This window comes from Triticum urartu, chromosome 2 (assembly GCF_003073215.2).
Source record: "Triticum urartu cultivar G1812 chromosome 2, Tu2.1, whole genome shotgun sequence".
Lineage (NCBI taxonomy): Eukaryota > Viridiplantae > Streptophyta > Magnoliopsida > Poales > Poaceae > Triticum > Triticum urartu.
The window spans coordinates 751,947,971-751,971,458 of record NC_053023.1 but is presented as its reverse complement, the minus strand read 5'-3'; the positions used below and the strand labels follow the sequence as shown (position 1 = coordinate 751,971,458).

Here is a 23,488-nt window from a genome sequence, read left to right as displayed (position 1 = left end):
AGGAGAGGTAGGATCGATCAGGAGGAAGAACTGAGAAGCTAGAGGGGCGGCGGCTAGATTAGCATCCTGATGAAGAAGGGAGCAAACACATAGATTTGAGGGGTTAGTTTGCTTCTCGTGGACGATGCCGGAGAAGTCGATGTGTATGTCGGAGTCGCTTCTCGTGGACGTGCTCGACCAGGTATGTTTTGCCTTGTAGATTAAAACTCGATGACGGCGGACGGCTAGCTGATCAGGTTGCTTCCGTCAAGTAGTACATGCATGGTTAGGTTAGGAAAGTGTCAAGAGTCCATGATATATTATTAGTTTTGCTAGCTCATCAGGTTGCTTCCGGCTTGAAGTAGTACTTGTCCAAGTATACGTACGCGCGTGTAGGCATAGTCGGAGTAGGATTGAGTTGCCGCCCGGATATGTATGTAGTATATTATATACATACACAGCAGCCAGGTAGACCATAGTTTTGTAGCACAACGTGGGGAAAGATCTGAAACACCATCGTGGAGAAGATCCGAGGACATGGCCGCCGTCCAAACGGACAAACCAACCTCCAGCGCTGCTGCCAGGGGCGACGACGTGGATTTCATCTTGCAAGACATGGAGAAGTTGGGCCATCGGATGCTATCCATGTTACATTCCCTGAAAACATCCAACGGCCACATATTTGCTCCCTCCATATGCTCCTACCAGGCCAGGGAGCTCTGTTGCACAACGTCCAGGTTAGACAGGGTCATCTCCAAGGAATTCCCCATTGATGAGCACGACCATGAGCGCAACCCGCGGCTTGTGGAGAAGGAGGAGGAGAGATTTCTAAATATTTTCAACAAGTACTATGAGTTTCCTGAGCATTACGACAAGGAGCTGGCGCGGCTAGTTGTTGCACAAGAAGAGGATGCGCAGGAGGAGTATCCCGAGGAGGTTGGGATGACGTTCGACGACCTCGTGAAGAAGGAGGAGGAGGAGCAGGCGCGGCTGGATAAATCCTCAATGGAGTACCTCAAAAAGAGGATGGAATCCGAGCGGATAGACTTGGCCTATGAACGCAGATTCTGGGAAAATTCATGGGGCAGCAAGACCGGAAGGTGCGGTGGCTTCGGAGATACAAGTAAGTCAACATACATACATACATACATGTTTCTCCTTGTGTGAGTCAAGGGGATGGCAGAAATGTTTAATTTGCTTACTTTATTTACTTATTCATATTAGAATCCTGATGATAGTAAACACTTGTCTTTGGTGCTGCAGTCAGATTGAGTCCTATGTACTTTACACACTACACACCCGGTGTCATCCCATCCCCAGCTGCTGTTGCCGCTACCACCTTGCAGGTCTACTCCATCAAAATAACGGTTCCGAAAGACTTCAACTGGCCACTCAGAGCGTACGGCACGGTCGCTGCTCGAGACACCGTGGATCGCAACCGCAACATTCTCTTCTCTCGATCAAGGTCTAAGTACCAAGAACTCACCCAAGAAGTATGTACTCTGTTTAGTTTTCTCGCCGTTTTCCTTTGTTTCTTGTTCCTACATGCATTTGTAGCCCATTACCATTAAGTATTTTTGTAGGAAGCCATTACAATTTTTTCCAGTATAATGATGATATGATGCTTGCAGGATTGTTCTTTATGCTTGACTGGTCCGTCTCGTGCGATTGTTGCTATGGACCCTGTTGACTTTGAAGTTGCACTCACGGTTGAGGGGGTGGACAAATATAGCGTGTCGATCACCCGTGACCACCGCGTTGAAGATGGTACCACTTTCTCGCTCTCCAGTGACCGTTGTGTCGCAGAGTTCAACATTCAGCAGCTCGATAGATCGCTCCAGGCTACTATCTTGGGTGTGCGCGTGACAAAAGGACGGTGGCCTTTCAAATGTGGATGCCGAGTTGTCTGCTCCTGGTCTCCCTTGGCTGCAACAGAGGACATTCGTACCACTTACAGGCAAGTTGTGTTGCTTGACCACTGTGGTAAAGGAATGCCTATAGGATCAGACGACTACGACCTTCATCTCTCGAGGAAAGTGGTTTCAGTGGAATCACATGGAACGCTGAGAGTGGCCATCCAAGCATATGGGAAGTCGCGTCACTGGATTGCTCCAAAGGCTCACATTGACTTCGATGTTCAACACTGCCAAATAAGCATGCGTGAGTGTTCAGTTGGGGATGCCACAGTGGAGGTTGCCGTAGCCTGGTCCTTGCTTGTCAATGAAAAGGCGGACCTCTTCCTCAGTTGATTGGCAAGGGTGGGTGTGGAGATCTCTTTTCTATTATGGTGTATGTTTTGTGAAATGACATCTATTGTTTTCAGACGTAAAATTGACAAGTACCCCCTCTTTGTGCAAGTCTTATGTATGATTGACCAAGATTATAGATAAAATTGTATTTCACTACCAACCGGACGTCATATATTTTTATCAAGAAATTTTACCTCTCTCGCATTTGATCGAACATGTTGCCGATGCCGGTGGAGATGAAGGGACCGCGGGGTACATGGGCCGCCGGATTGGGTGGAGGGGGCACCCGTCCTCGAGCCGTCGTTGCCTTGCCCTTCCTCGGCCCCTTGGCTTGATTTCGCCCGTTTGCAGGAGGGGTTGGAGGAAGCACCCGTCCTCGAGCCGGCACCCGAGATGGTACCACCGTGCGCGGTGTTAGAATAAATCCGAGGCATACCGTCGATCATCCGAGGACCAAGCAATCACACGAGCACGACACCGAGATTTGTTAACGAGGTTCACCGATATGGCTACATCCCCGGGGCCTGACTACGGGCGTTCCTCCCCGTGACACCGTCACAATACCGCACCCGGTCGCCCTGGACACCGACACATGCCGCCGGCTTCTCCTGCGTTCCGGTGCTATTATGTTGGCATATGTTACATCGTGTGTCTATCCCCGCTATATATGAGAGGCCTAGGATACAAGTGTCCTACTAGGACACGACTCCATATCCTATGTAAACACAATACTACTCAGAGTCCAACTGTAACCTACCGTGTACACAATATTCGACACAACTCTAACACGCGGAAGGGAGCGTGGCGCCCATGGTCGGAAGGGTCCTTACTCCATGGAGGACGTGGTTGCCTTGTCATTTCGTTTCACCCCGGCGGTGGAAGGGATTGGCGCGGTGGCGGGGAAGTTAGCAGTGGGAGACGCGGAAGGTTGAGGCAGCATCGATGGGTTCAGTGAGGCCTGAAAACCAACGGGCGATGGCTACGGGTGGTCAATGCCATCATGGCGCGGCGGCGGGGAGAAAGGCGTTTTTTTTAACGATAACAGGAGAGTTGTTATATTCATTGTAAGAAGAAGACGGTATGAGGACCCAAACTTCTCGGTTTATAGAGGGAAAGCGGGCGAAAACCTAAACAACGGCAAGCCACACCTAGCAACCTAGGCCTAAAGTACCACAATACATACAAGACGTCGGGAAGGCAGACAACAAGTCTGCCATGAGCATATTCATCAACCTCATCAACACCGGAGAGAAACTACATGCCTGAAAGGAGGCGGACATGTGCCGCTCTGATCCCACGAGAAACGACCAACATGGCACATCTAGCGCTCCTCGCATGTGAAGGGTGCTCAAGCTACCCAACCTCGACGGCCAACGTGGATCCGCTCCACCCACGAGCCACGGGTCCCTCTGGCCAGATCCAACTCCAAGACAATGCCCTCAAGATGGAGCTCTAAGCTTCATCATTGTCCGATCCAGAAGACCAGATCTAGGGTTTCCCCCGGAGCATGATGGAAAGGAGGATGAGGGCTGCAGACCAAAGCCTCCAACAAGAATACGACGTCTGAAGGCGCCGCTGTCGATGACTCCGACCACAGCCGAAGTATGATTTTCACCGGCAGCCTCAACCATCCAAAGCCAAGGACCGACCATCCCATCTGACCAACCACCTCCGTGTGCACACCACCCGCCAGACCTCCTGCCACCAGCACCGCGCCATTCAGAAGCAGCAGCGCCGACGGCCCCTCCACGCAGGCCTGCGTCCGTTCACCCAGCCGCCAGCACCCCGACCGCGCCACCACCACCAAGGGGCACCCTGGCCAAGCGCCCACCTAGATGCCAGCCCCGCGCCACAGATCAGGGAGGACCCAGATCCAGGACACCGGCACCCAGGCGACATCGGCGCACGCGCCGCGACCACCAGGCCCTTCAGGCCGCCGCGCAGGGTCCTTTCCACGGCTCCGCAGCCCGCAACTCCATGCCTCCGTCGCGCCATGCCGGCGCGAAGATCTAGAGGCACCTCGCTACGGCCCAGCGCCTCACGCCCGTGCCCTGAACTGGCGTGCCGCACCTTCCTTGGGCCATCCCGAGCTTCGCTCGGATGCGCACTCCAGCGGCGGCAGGACGAGAAGAGGAAGGGGGAGAAAGCTGTTGTGGCTAGGGTTTTCTCCCCCGAGCCGCCAAGGAGGCTACGCGGGGGTCGCGTATTGCACGGGCCTTTTCCTAGTCGAGCCAGTGTTGATTTGACCGGGAAGAAATGTCACTCCCGTCAACTCGCGCGAGAGATAGGGGAAACGGCAAATGGGGCGACGGAAACTGGGCATATGCGACAATCGAGGTTGAATATACCGCTCCCAGGACCGGGCCTATTTCCGGGACCTGCTCGGGTCGTTTTTCTGCTCTAGAACCCTAAAACGGCAGGCTGGGGCATTTTCTAGGATGTGCTAGAGATGGTCTAACCAAGACTCTTGGGCGAGTGAAATTCTCGGAACTCGGGAGAAGATAGGTATGGTGGATGTGAATGATGACAACCAGGTTTAGGCGGGAGAATGTTGTTACTAGTATAAACCTTGATCTGGTCTTGTGAGTTGTGATGTAGTACCATGTGTCTATGTGTTGCACAAGTGTACAAGTTAGTGTGTGACATGTTTCATTTGGTGGAACAGTCATGAGTGTGTTGCATGGACATGGTCCAGAGCGTTGTATTTGTATGCATGGCAGCTTAATAAGATTGTAGAGAGCTGTGTTAAGAGTTGGGTTGTGTCCATGTCTAAATGAGCCAGCATTTGCTGCTGGAGAAGCAGAATGAAAATTGGCATTGGTTGCCTGAAAAAACTAGTGTGTAGAGGGAGCAATGCTACACCTACGAAGAGCTACGGTCAGTTTAACGTAATTAGCCACTTGGCATTGTGTGATTGGAAGTTGGGGGGAAGAGGGGCCCACCCCCACTGAAAATCAGGGAGGGGGAGAGAATGGGTGAAGAAAGTTACGTAAGACTGCACGTAACTGTTCGTAGGTGTAGAATTATTCGTGTAGAGGTTACTCTGTTTTATTTATCTCCTCTGTTCCATCTGGTTCAGTTAATAACTGGACGGAGGACAGACAGGCAGAAATTCACTTGGGTGTGTTTTTGAGTCCGGTGGACTGAAAGAGGGAGCTTCATCGACAACTTTCTTGTGGTAAAACATGCATTGTTTGCCTATATATGAAGCGGAGAGGTCGATGAATGAATGAAGTTGGTACAGTCGACTTTTATGTTGCAAAATGTCGAAAATTCATCAAGCGGTCGGGTCGGCGGCATTCTCATGGTTATATATCACATGGCCAAAAAATAAAATCCCTGTTGTTCCTTTTTAGACTTGTATATAAAATCCCAAGGATTGACAGTTGGTGTGGTTGTGTTTTATGTTAGCAGAGCTAAATCGCCAAGTTGAACAGCAGCAGGAAGAGCTTAACACGTACGCTGTATGAAAGATCGTGAATGTACGGGGAAAAACAATGAGCATGAGCCTGCCTGCCTGCCTGATGCATTGAGCAGTGATGATTCCACATATGTATAATTAGTACGTATATTCATTGCTGATAAAGTAGTGTGAAAGAACATGTTACATTATGGGAGGGACGGAGAGAGTACATTCCATGGAGCATCAGCCAGGCACTGGATTTTAGGAAGACAAGAGAGCATCTGAGTTGCTATAATCTAATCTAATCCAATACAATCTAATCAAGAGTTGTGACTACATCTTTCTATTCCTAGGCATGACTGACTGAATGCCATGGCCAAGCACCAGCAGGTGTTCTTTCTTGTCAGTGCATCCATCTCCATTCTTGTCTTGTGTACCTCACTGACGGACCTGGCGGCATCCATCCTCATTGCTGCTCCTGCCTGGCTGGCTGGCTAGAGGAGGCCACGACGGCGGGCGAGCGCGAGGAAGTCCTCCATGGCATTCTCATTGCTGCTGCTGCTGCTGCTGCTCCTGGCTATGGCGTCGGTGAGGGCGCCAACCATTTGCACCGCCCTGTAGAGGGGATCGGCATGGGGCTGCTGCTCTGATTGCTCCGGCGCTGTCGGTTGGGCTGGCTGTTGGTGTTGCTCCACTGCCGGCGGTAGGTCGGGGCTGGGTGTCGGGGTGCGGATCTTGGCGCCCCTGACCCTGACCTTCCTCACGCACACCCTCTGCTTCCGGCGCGGGGGCGGGGAGGGTGGCGACGGCGACGGCGACCTGGTGGGGGAGGGGGTGGAGGGGAGTGTGTCCTCCTCCTCCTGCTGCTGCTGGGGGAGATCGGCCAAGACCTCCTCGTCGTCGTCGTCGTCGGCGCACAGGAAGGGGTCTGGGGGAGGCGCGGGCGACGGCGAACGGGAAGGCGTGGAGGGGAGGGTGCACATGGTGACCATGTCCTCCACCTCCTCCTCCCGCTGCTGTTGGGACAGATCGATAGCGGACTCCTCGTCCTGGTCGCCGCCGGCGCCGAGGAAGGTGGAGGCGGCGAGTGCGTCCTCCTGGGAGGCGGAGATGTCGCCGCCGCACTCGCACTCTCGCGCCACCCTGCCCATCATCGACCCGGCCTTGGAGGCCATGGTCGGTCGGATCCTTGCTGGCGCTCGGTCAGGTTGTCGGGGTGCGGCGGCGGATTGGGGATACGAATCGGGAGAGGCGCGTCGGTCGGTTACAAACTTAACTTACAATGCTGACTGCGCTTCAAAACTGCTCTGTTTTGAGAGAGGGGCAAAAAAAGGGAAGACAGAGGACGTGGTGCGGTTACAGTTCTCTCCTTCTCCCTCTCCCTCTCCGGCGGACACGCAAATTAAGAGTGACACAACTCCGGCCGGCCGGCGACTCCATTAGCACCACCCACACATATCCTAGTACTAGTACAGGTTGGTCGGCGGCGTGGATGCGAGGGACGGACTGAAGAAGAAGAATCAAGCAGAGCAGCAAATGGGGAACGTGTTGGGGTCGCTGGTGTCGGGCTTCACCAAGGTCCTCGCCGACCTCCTCTCCAAGCCCATCGACTTCCTCTCCGGCAAGGCATGCAGGTTATTATTACCAACCACATTCATTCATTGAGTTTCCCTTCTTCTACTGACCGCGAACCTCTCCTCGCCGGCCATGCCATGGCAGCACGGCCTGCGGCCCGATGTGGGACGTCCTCTGCTACATCGAGAACTTCTGCGTCGCCAGCCTCGCCAAGACCGCCGTCACGCTCTTCCTCCTCTACCTAGGTAGGTAATTCTTAAGGTGCCACAACAACAGAGACACACACACACACAAATGCACATACACTAGGAGTACATGCCACTGCTTCAGGATATCTACTGCTTGCATTACAAATGACATATGAAGAATGCAGTGCTGCTCTTCTTCTACGTCGTCTACAAGCTTGGCATATGCCGCTGCGTCTGCCATGTCATCTCCAAGATCCTCTGCTCCTGCCTCTCCTGCTCCTCATCGGCCTGCAAGCACGGCTGCGCGCGTATCTGCAACAAGATGAGGAGCATCAAGGACGCTCGCCGGAGGCGACCGAGAAGAAGGCGCCCCCACCATGACGACGACGACGTCGAACAAGGGCACTTCAGCTCGAGCGACAGCGACTCCCCAGAAGACACCACCACCACTCGGCACAGGCACGGCACGACAAGGCATGGCGGCTCTCAAGGTTCATCAGTGTCAAGGAGGAGGGTTTATCTGGAGAGGTCCCTCAGGCCGAGGAACCACCACGTCACGGTCGGCATCGGCCGACGCTCCGCGGTCGTCATTCATGGGGTGAGCCACAGGCATGATGCGAGTGACAGGGAGCTTCACCATCACCACGGCATCAAGGTGACCCACACCTCCCGGTTCGCGCGCAAGGCCAGTGGCAAGATAACAAAGAGCAGCAGAGCATAGAAAGGGGCAGGATTACTCCTCAACATGCCCAACCAAGGTTTACTTCTCCCGTCAAGATCCAATCCAAGACCATGGATGGATGGCCTCTCAGGAAAAATACATATATAAGAACATATATCATTCCCCATATCCACAATGCTGAACAACTAGCAGTCATCCATCTGCATCTCAAACGAGTAGCAGATCACCATAACTTTTTACTTGTTTTCTCGGATCAATCTTTTACACCTCAACATAATTCAGCTACAAAAACGCACCCATGATATAGCGGTGGATATAGACAAGGAGGACAATAATACCTAAGGCTGCCGTGGACGCTACCCTTTGCGACGCCGCGGTCCTAAATCCTCACAACGGCTGACTGAGGGCACACTCGATGTAATCATGAATTGCGGCGGATGGTGCGGGTTCGCGACGCCCACACTCCAAACACGAGGAACCAGGACACGAACAGGATCCCCCAGTATCGCATCGACCCAAACTGGATTCTCGGGAAGACCTGCAAATGTAAAAGGACGGTGGGGATTACACCACCAACTATCATCTGAATAAGTGCTAGCAGTAAAAAGTTCAGAACAAACCATATGTGTTAAGCATCCTAGTTTACTTACAAATCTCAGCGAGATTATTATCGTCAACGAGCAAAGGCCTCCCAGAAGCATGTGAAGAAGGATCGCAGCCGCTCTCTGCACAGAAATTTGAAAAAACAAAATCAATACAGAGATTATTATGGTCAAATATTTTGAATCCAATAATGAGTATGGTTTATACATGCAGATCACACCATACACAATACAGAGAAATGAAAACATTTGCAGTCACAAACGTGATGAGCTTACAACCTGAGAATATATATGTAGTCATGGCTGGCTGCATCTAAGTTTTGTGCTTCAGACTATCTTAACTTAGATCTACAAACAATTCAGTGCCCTACTGACACAACTTTTGGGTAAAGACAAAACACATTAATACTCTGCCTTGAGGGGAAAAAAATGCGAGAGGCCATTCATTACATACAGAAGTATGCGTTTGTGCACAATAGCAGTGGGCACTGATTTATTTATTTTAAGATGCACACCACATTCAGAAGATAAAGTTGGGAAAAAGTGCAAGATTAAAACAGCTGCCTATGTCTCTAGAAATGCCGTCAGTTCATCTTAGGATGGATGGGCAGCTGAATGTTTGTCCCAAATAATTGTATGTATGTAATTCTTTCAACACACATGTAAGATTTGTAAATCATTACATGACAAGGTATGAGTTGGTGCATGACAGCAATATGCACTGATAATTTTAAGATGCACACAACATTCAGAAGATAAATTTGATAGGGACCACAAGACAAGATTATAAAAGCTGTTCTATGCCTCTAGCAATATCATCAGGTTCCTTCGAAAAGGATGTGCAGCTGGATTTTCATCTCAAATGATTGTATTTGTATTGTGAACTAAATTATGAAGAAATTTGAATGGTCCTACTCCTGTCCAGAAGAAGAGTTTTATCTTTGTAATGCAATGCCACAGCATACACAGAGACAAGAATGAAGCTTTGAGGGGTAGATTAATTACCTTGCCAACATGTGGAGCAACAAACCATGCAAGAATAACAAAAGCTAGGGCGATAGCAACAAAGGCTCCGGTACTCCCGACACTCGGCCCCCCGTGTGCTGGCCCCCAAGCCGAAACACTATAGTCTGCAGAGTTATTACTTGGGCTAACTGGCACCTCTTCGTTGTAGCTGCTGTGCCTCTGACTGTGAGAAAACACGAAATGTGCATTGTGAGGGTTGAACCATGACGATATCTCGCAGAGCCGCTGTCTCCGAACTGCGGCGAGGGCGACCGGGTCGACGGACGCCTCCGCCCTGTAGTGCAAGTAGGAGAGAGCCCCGGTGGAGGTCCTTTCCCTGAGAGCTTGGTAGTCCTTGAGTGACGCGAGCACCATGTTGTAATCCTGGGGCCGCACGTTGGTGGCGGCATCACTGCATATCTCGCACACGGTGGACCCGTGGCTGATGAACCACTTGAGCGCGCACGCGTAGTGCGCGAGCGCGAGCTCGTTCTTGCAGGAGCATCCGAGGTTCACAATGGCGTCCTGCGGGCGGAAATGGCCTGATTCGATGTCGGTGGCGCACTTGAAGATCTCCCCCTCGGGGCCTATGAACTCGAGAAATGTGGGAGCGTTGGAGGCATCCTTGGTGGTGGGATTCTTGGTGGCGTCGTTGCCCGGGTCCTTGAGGCAGGATGGGTGAGGGGAAGGCGGCACGATGCCTAGGAAACCCAGAGCAGATGCGCCTGTCAGGTCAGGCTCCGTGCATTGGCACACCCGGCAGATGGCGTGGCCGTCGTCGTCCTTGTCCGTGCTGCAGGTCGACGCACGGGGGTTGCTCGGTGGTGTTTGCTGACCATGTTCCGGAGGCGGTGGCTTGGCGCTGGCGGCATCAGGCTTTCCGCCGCCACCGTCCGGTTGCTGCACGGCTTGCTCCTCGACGCCCATTGCGCCAACTGATGGACCACCTCTAGAATCTGAAAGGAAAGGAAACAAAAAACAGTTGAGTAACCAAGCAGTGTGCTTGATGGGTGGTTGATGGTGAGAGAAAGGAATGCAGGTTGTCAGTGAGTAAGTGAGGTGAAATTATTCAGTGACCCAGATGAAATGGTGAATCGGCAGCAACCAACCAACCTCATTCACCGGCGTGTGTTGCAATCTAGTCCTGACGGACGGCGCAAAATTAGATGGGATCCGGCTTAGATTAGATAAGCAAGAAGAAACACTAGAGGAGCGGACAGGGCAGAGGCGACAAATCTGGGGTACCTGCGCTGTCCTGTCCTGTGGTGGTTGAGGGGTTGGATCCGGCGGCGGAGCCCAAGGGGGAGGGGAATGGCGCCGGAGACGAGGAACTGGGGAAGGGAAGGGAAACCCGGTGAGACGGCCGGCAACCCACAGGCAGCAGGGGAGCGAACGGAAGGAGAGGAAAGGCGGATCCTTTAGTACCTGGCTTGCTCGGAGCCGAGCAGGAAACCCTGGCCCTGGTGGCGCGGCGGCGGCGACGGCGACGGCGACGGCGAGGAGGCGGGTCGAGAAGGAGACGAAGCGAAGCAGGTTGTTGCGGCGCCGGAGCTTGCGGAATCTGCTCTCTCGGAGGGCAAGGCCAGATTTTTCCCCTCTCCGCTCCCTCCGGCGTTGTTTAATTTTAATCGTTAATCGGTGGCGAGGTGAGGTGAGGAGGAGGAAGACGGAAGACGGAGGGGGAGAAGGGTCAGTCACCCGACAGTCGCTGGCTGGCTGGCTGTTTCGTGGGCCCGCCGGAATCTGGCGGCGATGTGGGCCCCGCTTCCAGCTTGACTCCAGTCCAGTCCAGTCCAGTCGACGGTGACGCTCTTTTTTTTTGAACGCATTAAAATCTCCAGCATAGATAATTGTACTCCCTCCGTCCGGTGAAGAATGTACATGTAGAGATTATTTTAGGACAAATTATAAAGTGAAATAAAAATACATTGAAAAAATGCAAGCCACCATCTCTCTCCTCTTTAATTAACCAACCCCCAATGAGCTAAGTGCATGTAAAAATTAAGAAGACCATGTGTAGATTGTTATTGGTCTAGATTACCGTATGACGAGAGAGATCCTCATACCTGTTTGGTTGCATTCTCACCGTAGCATGATTGTTCCCATGTGACCAACATGTTGAGAGCATCTTCAACAGTTGATCTTCGATAGATGATGTAAAATAAATCACGCTTGTTCCTTTGACTTTTCTTTTCTGTACACAATACAAATACAAATGTTCATGTACACATGCGTACACTCATCCATATAAGCGCACACTGGCACCTCCTACCCCTTATGAGCACTTTCAAAGAGGCTAGGCCGACATATCATCTTGAGATTTTATAAAGACGCCTCGTAGCCGACAGGAACGTCTCGGGCTGTTTGGCTAATGATGTTCTCATGTTCTTCAAGCCAGGCCAGGCCAGCGTTGAAACCGTCAGGACACAAACCAAACAGAACAGACCACAGGCAGATCCCAGGGAAACCAAACAGCCCCTTAGACCATATAAAAAAGGCCCAGCTTCATTCGAATCACTTATTCTGGTGAAGAAAGATCCACCAGCTAGTAATTCTGTCTGTAATGTTAGCTGAATTTCTGTCCTCCCTGGAGAGTATGTGGCGATGAGTGGGGAAGAGGAGCCCTGTGTGGTTACCTCTCACCTGGGTATGCATTTCTGATAAGTGTGGAGTTTTTCTCTTAGTTGCAAGCTTTATTCTTTTGGTTGTCTAGTTGCTGATGCCTGGATGTCATGGTAGGACATCTGGGGGCTGGATGGAATTTGAAGAATACTTGATCTGTTTTATTGGTTTCCTTTCATGCAATGAAATGAAATCGGGGGCATGCCCCTCAATTCAAAAAAAATAAGATCCACCAGCTATGGATGTTTTCAATCAAGAAAAACAGCTAAATATAATATATACATTACTGTATTGTTTTGCAACACTGGCCAGCCCAGTACTACACCAGCCATGTCTGAAACCAAAAGCAGCTTCCCACAACACTCGGTAACATAGCTCCCCATGTTTTCTTGCCCAAACATCTAGTACATCTTACATACTCCAGCTACAAAAAAATAATAGTACGTCCATGGTATAGCTATAGCTAGCGGCGAATATAGACGGGGGTGCAGTACCTAACGCTGTCGTGGACGCTACTCTTGCGACGCGCGGTCCTAATTCCTCACGACAACTCACTGAGGGCACGCTCGATATCATCATGAAGCGCGGCGGGCGGTGCGGGTTCGCGAGGCCCACACTCCGAAGACGAGGAACCAGGACACGAACAGGATCGCCCAGCATCGTATCGACCCAAACTGGATTCTCGGGAAGACCTGCAAATGTACCAGGATGGCGCAAATTACACACCATTGCGGAAACAGTGAGGAAGTATCATCTGAACAAGTGCTGGCAGTAAAATTTCAGAGCATGCCAATTAAGTATGTTTGAGAAAATCATAGCTTACTAACAAATCTTAGTGATATTATTATAGTCAGTGAGCAGAGGCCTCCCAGAAGCATATGAAGAATGATCGCAGCAGCTCTCTGCACAGAAATTCCAAAAAAGAGGAAAGGCATCACACTTCTGGTCAATATTCAATCCACAGGAATGTTGTTTATGCAAGCAGATAACACCATACACGATAACAGAGAAATGGAAACATTTGCAGTTACAAACATGATGAGCTTAAAACCTAGAGTCATAGGCTGTACTTCAGAGTTCAGACTAGCTTAGCTTAGATCTACAAACAGTTTAGTGCCATGATCTCACACAACTTTTTAATAAAGAAGATACAACACAAATTAACTTCTGACATGTCACTGGCCGTTACTCTACTGCTCCGTTTTGTGAAAAGAAAAAAAAAACATAAGAGGCCTATCGTTACATACACAAGTATGCATTAGTGCACAACAGCAGTGGGAACTGATAACTTTAAGATGCACACCACATCCAGAAGATAAAGTCGGGGGAAAGTGCAAGATTAAAACAGCTCCCTATGTCTCTAGAAATGCCATCAGTTCATCTTAGAATAGATGGGCAACTGAATGTTCGTCCCAAATAATTGTATGTATGTAATTCTTTGAACACACATGTAAGGTTTGTCTATCATTACACTGCATTGAATGGCATGAGTTGGTGCAGTACAGCAATTTTAAGATGCAAACCACATTCACAAGATAAAGTTGATAGGAACCACAAGATTTAAAACTACTTGGACACAAATATAAGGTATGCCTATCTGCAGTTCTGCACTTGTGGACAAAAAAATAGAAGAACTTCCAATGATCCTGTCCAGAAGAGTGGCACTAATTTTTATCTTTGCAATGCCACAGCATGGACAGAAATAAGAATGAAGCTTTGAGGGGTAGATTAATTACCTTGCCAACATGTGGAGCAACAAACCATGCAAGAAGAACAAAACCCAGGGCGATAGCAACAAAAGCTCCACTACTCCCGAACTTCCGCCTCGCATGTGCTGCCCTCGCAGCCGTAACACTATAGTCTACAGAATTATTACTTGGGCTGACTGGCACTTCTTCGTTGTGCCTCTCAGAAAACACGAAATGTGTATTGTGAGGGTTGAACCATGACGATATCTCGCAAAGCCGCTGTCTCCGTACTGCTGCAAGGGCGACCGGATCGACGAACGCGTCCGCCCTGTAGTGCAAGTAGGACAGATCCCCGGTAGACGTCCTTTCCCTCAGAGCTTCGTAGTCCTTCAAGGACGCGAGCACCATGTTGAAGTCCTCAGGCCTCACGTTTGTAGCGACATTTCCGCAAATCTCGCACACGGTCGACCCGTGGCTGATGAACCACTTGAGCGCGCACGCGTAGTGCGCGAGGGCGAGCTCGTTCTTGCAAGAGCATCCGAGGTTCACGATGTCGTCTTGCGGTTGCAAATGGCCTGATTCGATGTCGGTGGCGCACTTGAAGATCTCCCCCTCGGGGCTTATGAACTCGAGAAACGTGGGAGCATCCTTGCTGGTGGAAGTTTTGGTGGTGTCATTGGTTGGGTCCTTGTCGGGCGAGGGGTCTGGAGAAGGCGGTACGATGCCTAAGAAACCCAGTGCAGACTCGCCTCTCAGATCAGGCTCCACGCAGTGGCACACCCGGCAGAGAGCGAGGCCATCGTCCTTGTCAGTGCTGCAGGTTGATACACGGGGGTTGCTCGGTTTTTGCTGACCGTGTTCCGGAGTTGGTGACTTGACGGCGGTATCAGGCTTTCCACCGCCGTCCGGTTGCTGCACATCTTGCTCCTCGACGCCCATCGAGCCAATGGGCTAGTGGTGACCTTCAACACTTGAAATTGTCCCTGATATAGCACTTGACTTGACCTGTAAAAAATGAAGAAGAAAAAAAACATAGGAAAAGTTGAGTAACTAAATGTTGTGCTAGTACAGACTAGAGATAGGTAGGTAATGAGAGAAAGAAACTCAAGCAAGATGTTTGTCAGTAAGTGAGGTAAAATGATTCAGTCAGGATTAGTAGTGACTAGTAAGTAGTATAAGCAAATCTGCAGCTAGAGGAGGGAGCAGTGGGCAACCCACCCAAATGACCCAAATGATGGATGAGTAATTGGTGGAGCTGAGTTGAGAGCACAGGATTAGTAGTAGATGCAAATCACGGGCGTGTAGTGCAGTCAGCATAAGCGAGGCAAAATTGATGGGATCCGGGCTAGATAAGCAACAAGAGGGTGGATTTTACTCCGGACTAGTGGTCAGGTCAGGGCAGAGAGGCTGTAAACAGATAAATCTGGGGGATGGGAGGGGATACCTGTCCTGGCCTGGCGTGGCGTGGCGTGGGTGAGGAAATCGAGCGGCGGAGCCCAGGAATGGCGCCTGCAGAAAGGGGAGTAGAAGATAAATCCGGTGAGGGGATCAACAGGCGGCAGGGCAGGGCAGGGGAAAGAAAGATGGATCCTTGGTTCCTTACCTAGCTTCCTTGGAGCCGAGCAGCGGCGGCAGCCTTGGACGGACCGGAGCAGGGCGAGAAGCGAAGCGAAGCACCTGGCGGCGCCGGAGGAGCAAGGCAAGGCCAGATTTTTCTTTTATTTTCTTTCGTTTCCCCTCTCCCTCCGGCGTTGTTTAATCTTAATTGGTGGCGAGGTGAGGTGAGGTGACGGGAGGAAGAGGAAGACGGAAGACGGAAGAGTCAGTGGTCGCCTGCTGGCTCGCTCGCTCGCTCTTTGGTGGGGCCGCCGGCGATGTGGGCCCCGCTTCCAGCTTGCTTCGACGGCGATGGCGATTTTCACGCGTTAAAAAATCTCCACCATAAATAATACTACTAGTACTAGCAGATATTATGCACAAGATTTTTTTTTCTTTTCCTTTTTTTAGGTCCACAAGATTTTTCTTGATTTGAAATCAGTGTATGCAATTTCGTTAAATAAAATCGGAGCAAGGTTACAATAGTCTTTACGGCATGTCCAACACCATCCTTCGAACCGCCCGCAAACGTCCGGATCACCTGGTTCCGACGTGTTCTGCTCCGTTGTCACCAACGCAGTCATGTATCAGTTCGCTCGATAGTATAGACGCATTTTTTCTTGCAAACCGAAGACAAAGTGTGTGTGTGTAGGGTTGCGAGCGTCCGGACTGCTGCCACGCCCGCTTCTGACTGTCCTGATCCACCCAAAAATCCGAACTGCGGGCAAGGGCAAGTCTGTCGCCGTCGACAGCGGCCAAGGCGGCCCTCCGCACCATGCAACAAAGAGGTGAAGTGTTTCCTCCGCGAACGGCAGGCAGCCGCCGAACAAGGCTGCCGCGTGATATTTCCTTCTTGCTTATCTATTTTTCCTACAGGTGACTTTGGAAAAATAGGTGCAGGATACTCTTTTCTGAAGACAGCCGCCGGTTATGAAGTGGCATATTTTGATTGGATTAATGGGGTGTGAGGGGCCTCACCCGGATGAAAATCGGGGGGCATTGAGAGTATTTAAGGAAGGGCTTATCAGTGTAGCATTTTTGTTTGGAACGTTAGTACGAACCACTCGATCCACCGTTCTTCACCTGTTATCATCCTCCGACACGGATTTCTGACTGTTTTTTCCTTCTGCCGAAAATCGCATGTGCCAACTCTAAATCGTTTTTTTTTCGTTGCATTCCTTAAAGAGTACGAAAAAGAAATAATTATGTTGAAAAGGGGAGTTGAACCTAGGTCTATTATGCAGCAAGTAAGCCCAATAACCAACTTAACCACCTTTATTTGTTGAATGCTATACATAAACAGTGGTATTTGCTGAAGGAAATATGCCCTAGAGGCAATAATAAAGTTATTATTTATTTCCTTATTTCATGATAAATGTTTATTATTCATTCTAGAATTGTATTAATCGAAAACATAATACATGTGTGAATACATAGACAAACAGAGTGTCACTAGTATGCCTCTACTTGACTAGCTCGTTAATCAAAGATGGTTATGTTTCCTAACCATAGACAAAGAGTTGTTATTTGATTAACGGGATCACATCATTAGAAGAATGATGTGATTGACTTGACCCATTCCGTTAGCTTAGCACTTGATCGTTTAGTATGTTGCTATTGCTTTCTTCATGACCTATACATGTTCCTATGACTATGAGATTATGCAACTCCCGTTTACCGAAGGAACACTTTGTGTGCTACCAAACGTCACAACTTAACTGGGTGATTATAAAGGAGCTCTACAGGTGTCTCCAAAGGTACATGTTGGGTTGGCGTATTTTGAGATTAGGATTTGTCACTCCGATTGTCGGAGAGGTATCTCTGGGCCCTCTCGGTAATGCACATCACATAAGCCTTGCAAAGCATTGCAACTAATGAGTTAGTTGCGAGATGATGTATTATAGAACGAGTAAAGAGACTTGCCGGTAACGAGATTGAACCAGGTATTAAGATACCGACGATCGAATCTCTGGCAAGTAACATACCGATGACAAAGGGAACAACATATGTTGTTATGCGGTCTGACCGGTAAAGATCTTCGTAGAATATGTGGGAGCCAATATGAGCATCCAGGTTCCGCTATTGGTTATTGACCGGAGACGTGTCTCGGTCATGTCTACATTATTCTTGAACCCGTAGGGTCCGCGCGCTTAAGGTTTCGATGACAGTTATATTATGAGTTTATGAGTTTTAATGTACTGAAGGAGTTCGGAGTCCCGGATGAGATCGGGGACATACGAGGAGTCTCGAAATGGTCGAGATGTAAAGATCGATATATTGGACGACTATATTCGGACATCGGAAAGGTTCCGAGTGATTCAGGTATTTTCAGAGGTACCGGGGAGTTACGGGAATACGAGGACGAAGCAATGGGCCTTAATGGGCCTTAGTGGGAAGGACTAGGAGGTGGCGCGCCCCCCCCCCCAAGCCCAGTCCGAATTGGACAAGGGATTTGGGGCGCGGCCCCTCTCTCCCTTCCTTCCCATCTTCCCCCCTTTCCCCTCTTCTCCTAGTTGGACTAGGAAAGGAGGAAACCTACTCCAACTAGGAGTAGGAATCCTACTCCCTGGCGCGCCCCTCCTAGGGGCGGCCTCCTCCCCCTTGCTCCTTTATATACGGGGGCAGGGGGCACCCCAAAGACACACAAGTTGATCCACGTGATCGTTTTCTTAGCCGTGTGCGGTGCCCCCTTCCACCATAATCCTCTATAATATTGTAGCGGTGCTTAGGCGAAGCCCTGCGACGGTAGAACATCAAGATCGTCACCACGCCGTCGTGCTGATGGAACTCTTCCCCGACACTTTGCTGGATTGTAATCCGGGGATCGTCATCGAGCTGAACGTGTGCTAAAACTCGAAGGTGTCGTAGTTTCGGTGCTTGATCGGTCGGGCCGTGAAGACGTACGACTACATCAGCCGCGTTGTGCTAACGCTTCCGCTGTCGGTCTACAAGGGTACGTATATCACACTCTCCCCTCTCGTTGCTATGCATCACCATTAAGGCCCAATACGAATTCCCGTAACTCCCCGATACTCCCGAAAATACCCGAATCATTCAGAACCTTTCCGATGTCCGAATATAGTCGTCCAATATATCGATCTTTACGTCTCGACCATTTTGAGACTCCTCGTCATGTCCCCGATCTCATCCGGGACTCCGAACTCCTTCGATACACCAAAACACATAAACTCATAATATAACCGTCATCGAACTTTAAGTGTGCGGACCCTACGGGTTCGAGAACTACATGACCGAGACACGTCTCCGGTCAATAACCAATAGCGGAACCTGGATGCTCATATTGGCTCCTACATATTCTACGAAGATCTTTATCGGTCAAACCGCATAACAACATACCTTGTTCCCTTTGTCATCGGTATGTTACTTGCCCGAGATTCGATAGTCGCTATCTCAATACCTAGCTCAATCTCGTTACCGGCAAGTCTCTTTACTCGTTCCGTAACACATCATCCTGCAACTAACTCATTAGTTGCAATGCTTGCAAGGCTTATAGTGATGTGCATTACCGAGTGGGCCCAGAGATACCTCTCCGACAATCGGAGTGACAAATCCTAATCTCGAAATACGCTAACCCAACAAGTACCTTCATAGACACCTGTAGAGCACCTTTATAATCACCCAGTTACGTTGTGACGTTTGGTAGCACAGAAAGTGTTCCTCCGGTAAACGGGAGTTGCATAATCTCATAGTCATAGGAACATGTATAAGTCATGAAGGAAGCAATAGCAACAAACTAAACGATCAAGTGCTATGCCAACGGAATGGGTCCAGTCAATCACATCATTCTCTAATGATGTGACCCCGTTAATGAAATGACAACTCATGTCTATGGCTAGGAAACTTAACCATCTTTGATTCAACGAGCTAGTCAAGTAGAGGCATACTAGTGACATACTGTTTGTCTATGTATTCACACATGTATTATGTTTCCGGTTAATACAATTCTAGCATGAATAATAAACATTTATCATGATATAAGGAAATAAATAATAACTTTATTATTGCCTCTAGGGCATATTTCCTTCAAGTCCATCATCTGTTGCTGCCATACCGAAATCACTCATGATTGCAAGCAAAGGATAGACCTGACGAAAAAATACGGCGAACGAAAAATAGGGCATATAAAATGGGAAAATGTTATGAAGTGGGGGAGAGGAAAACGAGAGGCAAATGGAAAATAATGTAATTGTGAGGAGATGAGATTTGTGATTAGGAACCTGGTAGATGGTGATGATCCTCCACAGCAACGGCGCCAGAAATTCTTTTTGATGTCTGCTAGAACTACGTCGGTATTTCCCCAAAGAGGAAGCGATGATGCAACACAGCAACGGTAGGTATTTCCCTTAGTAATGAGACCAAGGTTATCGAACCAGTAGGAGAACCAAGCAACACTATGTAAACAGCACCTGCACACAAATAACAAATACTCGCAACCCGACGTGTAAAAGGGGTTGTCAATCCCTTTCCGGTAACGGCGCTAGAAATTGGCAAACGGACGTGATAAAAATATGATAGATAGGATAAATAGATCTCGAATAAAATAAATTGCAGCAAGGTATTTTTTGTATTTTTGGTTTAATAGATCTGAAAATAAAAGGCAAATAAAATAGATCGCAAAGGCAAATATATTAAAGAAGAGACCCGGGGCCGTAGTTTTCACTAGTGGTTTCTCTCGAGAAAAATAGCAAACGGTAGGTAAATGAATTACTGTTGGTCAATTGATAGAACTTCAAATACTCATGACGACATCCAGACAATGATCATTATATAGGCATCACGTCCAAGATTAGTAGAAATACTCCTGTCTGCATCTACTACTATTACTTCACACATTGACCATTATCCAACATGCATCTAGTGTATTGAGTTCATGGAGAAATGGAGTAATGCAATAAGACCGATAAGATGACGTAGACAAGTTCTATTTATGTAGAAATAGACCCCATTTTGTTATCCTTAATAGTAACGATACATACGTGTCGGTTCCCCTTCTGTCACTGGGATCAAGCACCGTAAGATCGAACCCATCACAAAGCACCTCCTCCCATTGCAAGATAAATAGAACAAGTTGGCCAAACAAAACTCAAATATCGGAGAAGAAATACGAGGCTATAAGCAATCATGCATATAAGAGATCAAAGAAGACTCAAATAACTTTCATGGATAAAAAGATAGATCTGATCATAAACACAAAGTTTATTGGATCCCAAGAAACACACCGCAAAAAGAGTTACATCATATGGATCTCCAAGAGACCATTGTATTGAGAATCAAAAGAGAGAGAGGAAGCCATCTAGCTACTAACTACGGACCCGAAGGTCTACAAAAGACTACTCACACATCATCGGAGAGGCACCAATGGGCATGATGAACCCCTCCGTGATGGTATCTAGATTGGATCTGGTGGTTCTGGACTCTGCGGTAGCTGGAATTGATTTTCGTCGACTCCCCTAGGGTTTTTGGAATATTGGGGTATTTATAGAGCAAAGAGTCTGTTCGGAAGGCACCCGAGGTGGGCACAACCAACCAGGGCGCGCCTGGGCCTCCAGACGCGCCCTAGAGGGTTGTGCTCCCCTCGGAGCACCCCCCATGCGCTTCTCCGGCACATTGGATGTCTTCTGGTCCGGAAAAAATCCACAAAAAGTTTTGCTCCGTTTGGACTCTGTTTGGTATTGATTTCCTGCAATGTAAAAAAATGCAAAAAACAGCAACCGGCACTTGGCACTATGTCAATAGGTTAGTACCAAAAAATGATATAAAATGATTATAAAACATCCAAGAATGATAATATAACAACATGGAACAATAAAAAATTATAGATACGTTGGAGACGTATCACCCGTATCCAGCCAAATCTGGGGCAGATATGGGGACTCCCTGACACGTCCAGACATGTCCGCCATGTCGGAACCGATCCACTCCGGCCCACTCGACCCACATAAAATGAACCCTATCCGCACTTCAGCCGAAACCCTGGTCGCATTCCACTCCACTCCCCTTGCCTCCCACACTACCAAGCTCCTCTTCGGCCAGCTCCGATGTTCTCCATGGCGGCGCTGGATCCGACTTCAACATAACCGGATCAAAGGACTAGGAGCTCATCTCTTGCAGCCCACATGAGCATATGGCCAGCCGCGCTACTCTCCGACGCTCCCAGGAGGAGTGTGCCCTCCCACTGTTTTCCGCGAGTCGACGGGAATTGTTGCCCAACTGGCGGTCGAATCAGGGGCCGGCGAATCCCGTAGTGCGTCACCGACAGCTATCACGACGAATGCTTGGCGCAACCTTGCCATGCCATCGGAACCTTTTAGGTGGCACCTAGTCCCCCGCGGCGTCGGGCACCAAAACAGAGGCCATTTTGCGCCTCCATGACCAACTGCGGATCTGAAAGGAGGTGCGGTGTGGCCGCCGCGCAAGGCTTTGGGCGTGGCTTCAAGCGGAGGCGGCTACCACCCTCGCAGTGGAGGCGGCCACGGCAGCTCGCGACGCGGAGGAGGAGGCTTTGACAGCCCGTGAGACGGCGTTGGAGGAACCCCTATGTGCCCACATAGCCGAGAAGCGGTGGAGGAGGGCGGTCAAGGTGATGTCAAAAGACCAAAGCCGGGCGGTCCGCGCCATGGCTGGACTGCCTCCCAAGTAGGACAAAGACGAGGACGGTGACGGATCGGACAACTCCAACAGTGAGCAGATCCGCCTCAATCCCTTCCGCGTCTTCGACCGCTAGTGCCGCAAGGACGACGGGAAAGGCAAAGGCAAGGGCACATCTGGTCATCGTTTGGTTCACAATTTGTAGAGCATGTCAATTTTTGTAGTCTGATAACATGCGTTTTAGGTGCGTACGACGTTGCATGAGTTACTATGGATCTGAGTATTCGGTTTAGATGCATCCGATTGGGTAGAAGCAATTTTGTGTCATTGACCGAAATTTGGTACTTGTGGTGGTTGTAGATGCTACTAACATGACCTCCACGTGCAACAACCTTGATGCTACTAATAACATGGCCAGCACGCGTGGGATCTAAAATAAACAAGCTTGTTAGTGTTATGCAAAGACCGTTCCTTGTGTCTCATGTGAGTTTATACACGTTGAAGCCACACACCAAACCGCTGGCCCTGCTGCGTTGCCCCGCTAACTGTATGTATTATCCTTACTAAGGTATATTAGGTGTGCGACGACTATTTCTTGCATTCAACGACACGAAAGAGATGTCTTCAGAAATGTCCCTCGCGCTGCTAGCCACTACGGTCAGGTCCAGGACGTGATAACTAGGCGGGGCGACACGCACCTGAAGCGGGTCAAGCCGGGTTTTCTCCATTTTCTTCTGCGGGTTTCTTCATTTGTTTCTTTAGTTTTTTTCATTTTCCTTTTGCATTGATTTATTTTGTTTCTTTTTCGTTTATTTGTTTTCTTTCATTCTACATTCTTATACACATGTTCAACATTTTTATATACAAGGTCAACATTTTTTCAAATACTTGTTCATCATTTTTCTATACATGATCAACATTTTTTTTCTCAAATAATTTTTCAACATTTTTTTCAAAATCCTTGTTCAACTTTTTTAAATACTTGGTCAACATTTTTTTTATAAATGATCAATATTTTTTTAATAATTGTTCAACATTTTTCAAATATTTGTTCAAATATTTTATATACATGATCAACATTTTTTCTCAAATACTTGTTCAATTTTTTTATATACATGATCAATATTTTTTCAAATACTTATTGAACATTTTTTCAAATACTTGTTCAATATTTTTCAAATATTTTATGAAGGATTTTTTTTCTATACATATATATATATATATAATATTTTAAAGTATAAACCAAAGTAAAATAAAAGCAAGAAACAAAAACAAAAAATGTGAAAACAA

General features: G+C 48.9%; 5 protein-coding genes across 12 annotated transcripts; 3 read left to right on the top strand and 2 right to left on the bottom strand.

Moving 5' to 3' along the window:
* The first annotated feature begins 516 nt into the window (after positions 1-516).
* Positions 517-2,228, top strand: LOC125538584. The gene is made up of 3 exons (XM_048701849.1): positions 517-1,106; positions 1,247-1,472; positions 1,611-2,228. The coding sequence occupies exons 1-3, from the start codon at positions 517-519 to the stop codon at positions 2,226-2,228; spliced, it is 1,434 nt and encodes a 477-aa protein (XP_048557806.1).
* A 4,939-nt stretch (positions 2,229-7,167) lies between these two features.
* LOC125540520 lies at positions 7,168-7,459 on the top strand. Its single transcript, XM_048704139.1, has 2 exons — positions 7,168-7,265; positions 7,351-7,459. The coding sequence occupies exons 1-2, from the start codon at positions 7,168-7,170 to the stop codon at positions 7,457-7,459; spliced, it is 207 nt and encodes a 68-aa protein (XP_048560096.1).
* A 107-nt stretch (positions 7,460-7,566) lies between these two features.
* Positions 7,567-8,118, top strand: LOC125540519. The gene has a single exon (XM_048704138.1). It carries the CDS (start codon positions 7,567-7,569, stop codon positions 8,113-8,115), a length of 549 nt encoding a protein of 182 aa, XP_048560095.1. The 3' UTR covers positions 8,116-8,118.
* A 133-nt stretch (positions 8,119-8,251) lies between these two features.
* On the bottom strand, positions 8,252-11,886 carry LOC125540517. 6 transcript variants are annotated; one of them, XM_048704132.1, is made up of 6 exons: positions 11,109-11,452; positions 10,929-11,014; positions 10,797-10,827; positions 9,684-10,639; positions 8,697-8,801; positions 8,252-8,614 (listed from the first exon to the last, which is right to left on the bottom strand). In XM_048704132.1, the coding sequence occupies exons 4-6, from the start codon at positions 10,608-10,610 to the stop codon at positions 8,498-8,500; spliced, it is 1,149 nt and encodes a 382-aa protein (XP_048560089.1). In that variant the 5' UTR covers positions 10,611-10,639; positions 10,797-10,827; positions 10,929-11,014; positions 11,109-11,452; the 3' UTR covers positions 8,252-8,497. The 6 variants fall into 6 exon arrangements, with proteins under 6 accessions (XP_048560089.1, XP_048560088.1, XP_048560093.1 ...); XM_048704131.1 differs by lacking the exon at positions 10,797-10,827 and having other exon boundaries at positions 11,109-11,451; XM_048704136.1 differs by lacking the exon at positions 10,797-10,827 and having other exon boundaries at positions 8,727-8,801; positions 11,109-11,434.
* A 658-nt stretch (positions 11,887-12,544) lies between these two features.
* On the bottom strand, positions 12,545-15,829 carry LOC125540515. Of its 3 annotated transcripts, none has more exons than XM_048704129.1 (5): positions 15,597-15,829; positions 15,437-15,502; positions 14,042-15,002; positions 13,129-13,207; positions 12,545-12,997 (listed from the first exon to the last, which is right to left on the bottom strand). In XM_048704129.1, the coding sequence occupies exons 3-5, from the start codon at positions 14,930-14,932 to the stop codon at positions 12,717-12,719; spliced, it is 1,251 nt and encodes a 416-aa protein (XP_048560086.1). In that variant the 5' UTR covers positions 14,933-15,002; positions 15,437-15,502; positions 15,597-15,829; the 3' UTR covers positions 12,545-12,716. The 3 variants fall into 3 exon arrangements, with proteins under 3 accessions (XP_048560086.1, XP_048560085.1, XP_048560087.1); XM_048704128.1 differs by having other exon boundaries at positions 14,042-14,998; positions 15,438-15,502; positions 15,597-15,826; XM_048704130.1 differs by having other exon boundaries at positions 13,133-13,207; positions 14,042-14,998; positions 15,438-15,502; positions 15,597-15,826.
* Between the last annotated feature and the right edge of the window lie 7,659 nt (positions 15,830-23,488).